Source organism: Sitophilus oryzae, unplaced genomic scaffold, assembly GCF_002938485.1.
Source record: "Sitophilus oryzae breed Bouriz unplaced genomic scaffold, Soryzae_2.0 scaffold_811_pilon_pilon, whole genome shotgun sequence".
NCBI lineage: Eukaryota > Metazoa > Arthropoda > Insecta > Coleoptera > Curculionidae > Sitophilus > Sitophilus oryzae.
The window spans coordinates 2,208,097-2,212,611 of NW_022147430.1; the positions used below are offsets into that span (position 1 = coordinate 2,208,097).

A 4,515-nucleotide genomic window follows, 5' to 3' on the forward strand; every position below is an offset into this window, starting at 1 on the left:
TAAATATATATATATATATATATATATATATATATATATATATATATATATATATATATATATATATATATATATATATATATATATATATATATATATATATATATATATATATATATATATATATATATATATATATATATATATATATATATATATATATATATATATATATATATATATATATATATATATATATATATATATATATATATATATATATATATATATATATATATATATATACGGGATAGCGGTCTAGAGGCAAAAAAATTAAACAATTTATTACAAACGCCGAGCTTTCGGAAAATATATTTCCTTTTTCAAGGCTAAAACATATCACAAAAGTCAACTGAATATAATATAATATTATATAAACTTACGTGTAAAAAGTTTAATTATAAAAATAGAAAAATATATCAATTTCCATATGGAAGAAAGGAACTAAAATTTTGTATAAAAGTTAAAATCTTCTTAAATATTCATGATTTCTGACATTACTAAAAATTATTTTGACATAGAAAGGTAAATTTAATTATTAATAAAAAAAAAACACGTAAAAACATATAAGGTTAATCACAAGTTACAAATAAAAATAAAGAAAAAATCAAATTTTAAATATTATTTTTATTTTTAATAAAATGGAGTAAGAATGAATATATATTACTAAGATCCTCAATATCTTTTCTTTTATTAATACAATTATCATTAATGTAAATTTCTACCATTTCAAGAAAAAGTCTTTTATTAGTATTAAATTCAGTATCCAAAATTTTTGCATTTTTAAAATCAATATTATGTAGTGTATCAATCACATGTACTGATAATGCACAACTACGTTTACATAATCTAAAATCACTAATATGTCTATTAATACGTTCTTTAAGAACAGTAGAAGTTTGTCCAATATAAGAAAGATTACAATCAAGACAACTAATATTATAAACAACACCAGATTTATATAAAGGAAGATCTAAATCTTTTAATTTAGTATATAAATTATTAATCATTAATATATGTTTACCACATATTTTAACCTGTTGAGGAATAGATAAGATCTTTGTTAAATTATTATTTAAGGAATTTACATACGGTAATGAGAAATAATAACCGTTAACATTATTGTTATCAATATTATCACAAAGTTGAACATCATAAGCAAGAACATTATTACTCGAAATAACATTATTATGTAAGTTTTCTCCAAAACTTGATTGATCATTAACCAACAAATTATTATATAAAAATTTCTTTAATAATAATTCAGGATATGAATTTTGTAATAAAATATTATAAATTCTTTTTAAGTTTTTCGACAAAAATTGAGGATGGCAAATTCTTCTAATTCTATTATTTAATCCGACAATTAAATTAATTTTCATTTTTAGTGGATGGTATGAGTTAAAATTGTGATAATATTGATAACAATAATGTTAACGGTTATTATTTCTCATTACCGTATGTAAATTCCTTAAATAATAATTTAACAAAGATCTTATCTATTCCTCAACAGGTTAAAATATGTGGTAAACATATATTAAAGATTAATAATTTATATACTAAATTAAAAGATTTAGATCTTCCTTTATATAAATCTGGTGTTGTTTATAATATTAGTTGTCTTGATTGTAATCTTTCTTATATTGACAAACTTCTACTGTTCTTAAAGAACGTATTAATAGACATATTAGTGATTTTAGATTATGTAAACGTAGTTGTGCATTATCAGTACATGTGATTGATACACTACATAATATTGATTTTAAAAATGCAAAAATTTTGGATACTGAATTTAATACTAATAAAAGACTTTTTTCTTGAAATGGTAGAAATTTACATTAATGATAATTGTATTAATAAAAGAAAAGATATTGAGGATCTTAGTAATATATATTCTTTTCTTACTCCATTTTATTAAAAAATAAAAATAATATTTAAAATTTGATTTTTCTTTATATTTGTAACTTGTGATTAACCTTATATGTTTTTTACGTGTTTTTTTTATTAATAATTAAATTTACCTTTCTATGTCAAAATAATTTTTAGTAATGTCAGAAATCATGAATATTTAAGAAGATTTTAACTTTTATACAAAATTTTAGTTCCTTTCTTCCATATGGAAATTGATATATTTTTCTATTTTTATAATTAACTTTTTTACACGTAAGTTTATATAATATTATATTATATTCAGTTGACTTTTGTGATATGTTTTAGCTTTGCAAAAGGAAATATATTTTCCGAAAGCTCGGCGTTTGTAATAAATTGTTTAATTTTTTGCCTCTAGACCGCTATCCCCAAGAATTTTCTTCTTAGTTTTGGTTATAATTGATCGGTCAAGACTTCCTCTTTGTATATATATATATATATATATATATATATATATATACCGACCTGGTCATTTGATTACTGTGTATAGGATTTTAACGTGTAAGACAGAGAATAATATAAATGACCGGTTGACAGACAGAGAGACAGCATCAAAAGGGGCCGGCGAGAAGCCGGTGCGACCGATACAGTGTTGCCGGTTTTTACGGGTGTAGGCAAGGTAAAGCATAAGCATGGTGGGAGAACGCATTGAGAGGGGCGGTGCTTTATGTTAAGGTTCGTATTCACTATCCGAAAGAACAAAGGAATGAAATTCGGTATATTTGGACAGCAAACCGAATGCATGCGGCCGTTCGCCATTCGGTTCGCTCCCTCATCTGTTTCCATTCGGTATATCAAAGACGTTCGCAAACGAATGAGAATTATAGAACCGCGCGAACAAGACTGGACGTTCGCTCGTTGGATAGTAGCATTCGTTCGTTCGGATAGTGAATACGCACCTTTATGTAGATGAAAAGGTGGGGAAAGGAAATAGATCACCTGAGATCCAAACTATTTTTGCATCATTCTTTTCGCCTAGCTGTTTCGGTGTGTACGTTAAGTGTTTCAAAAATGGCTATTTATACGACCGAAGAGAAGGTGCATATCGTTAAATGGTTTTACATTTCCTCAAGTGTGGAAGAGGTCATTGGGCGTTATGTGTTCACCTTTCAAGATCGCCCTGTGCCTTATGCCACAACTGTACGCAACATTGTTCATAAATTTGAGCAAACAGGCTGCATTGCGGCGTGCAGAAATTGTGACAATAAGGAAGGCGCAGAGAAGGTAATTCCCGACAAGGAAATTAATATTTGTGCCGCTGTCGAAACAAGCGAACCTTGTTCAAGCCGAAATATAGCCGAACAAGTTGGTTGCAATGCTCGAACGGTGCGCAGAGTTTTAAAAAGGCATGGATATAAGTCCTACAAAATCAGTCCACGCAAGAAATTTTTCCCGCAGATTGTAACAGACGTCTGGAGTTTTGCGAGGCTGTAAGAGAAAGAGCCGATCGGAATAATTTATTTTTGGAAAATATATTATTCTCAGATGAAAGCTCGTTTCCCTTACATGGCTACCACAATCCTTCGATAGTACGTTATTGGTCTCGAGAAAATAAGCACCTTAGTATGGCACTGCGGACACAATATCCACAAAAACTAAATGTTTGGGCTGGCATGCTGCAAAATCATATCATTGGGCCTTTTTTTATTGATGGTATGTTAACAGCTGCCAAATATTTGGATATGCTACAAAACCAAATTGTACCAGCAGTTCGAAATTTGCCAATCAATTTTGAGGAAGTGTGGTTTCAGCAGGATGGCTGTCCTGCGCATAACGCGCGGAACGTAAATCTGTTCCTTCAAACCACATTTCCCAATCGGCTAATTTCCACACAAGGCACAATTAATTGGCCACCACGTTCTCCTGATTTGTCGCCCAATGACTTCTTTCTGTGGGGATATGTAAAAAACTCCATTTATGGCCATAACCATGAACGACCCATGAATATTGACGAGCTGCGATTAAAAATCGTTCAGTCGTTAGAAAATATCCCCGCTGTTATGTTAGCTAAAGTTAGGTCAGAGTTTTATAACCGTCTTGGCTATTGCGAAGCACAACAGGGAGGTATTTTTGAACCTTTGATTTAATTTTTTATAATTATTTTGCTAATTGTCCTTTTTTAAAGTTGATTTTTAGTCATTTTTTTAATGCTTGTTTTAACTTATGCTGAAACAGCAACAAAAACATGAGCAGTATAGATACAACCGGACGTTTAATTATTTTTATTGTTAAAAGATTAAACGTCTCGAGATGTATGGATAACCTTCAAAATCGTAAATATATTGTAGAATGATGTACACCCAACCCCTTTCAAATCCGACTGATTTGATTTCTGTCTACCGTTCTAGGACTTCGATACTGTCAGTGTTGCCAGATGAAGTTTTGAAAATTTCCTGAAGCCTGGTTGGCACGGTCAATCAACCAACAAAAAATATTCTTTTAAAATATTTATCTGATGATACTTTTAGAAATGCCAAGTTTGAGAAAACAAATTAAATACACACACTAAATTGTGTCCAAAAATATGCTTTCTAAAAAGGTATTTCCTGGATAGAAACCTTAATGTTAGGGAATATTTCCTAGACC

The 4,515-nt window shown here is 28.8% G+C and overlaps 1 protein-coding gene across 1 annotated transcript; it reads left to right on the forward strand.

Moving 5' to 3' along the window:
• The first annotated feature begins 3,584 nt into the window (after window positions 1-3,584).
• Window positions 3,585-4,016, forward strand: LOC115889202. Its single transcript, XM_030909152.1, has one exon. The coding sequence runs from the start codon at window positions 3,585-3,587 to the stop codon at window positions 4,014-4,016; it is 432 nt and encodes a 143-aa protein (XP_030765012.1).
• The last annotated feature ends 499 nt before the right edge of the window (window positions 4,017-4,515 follow it).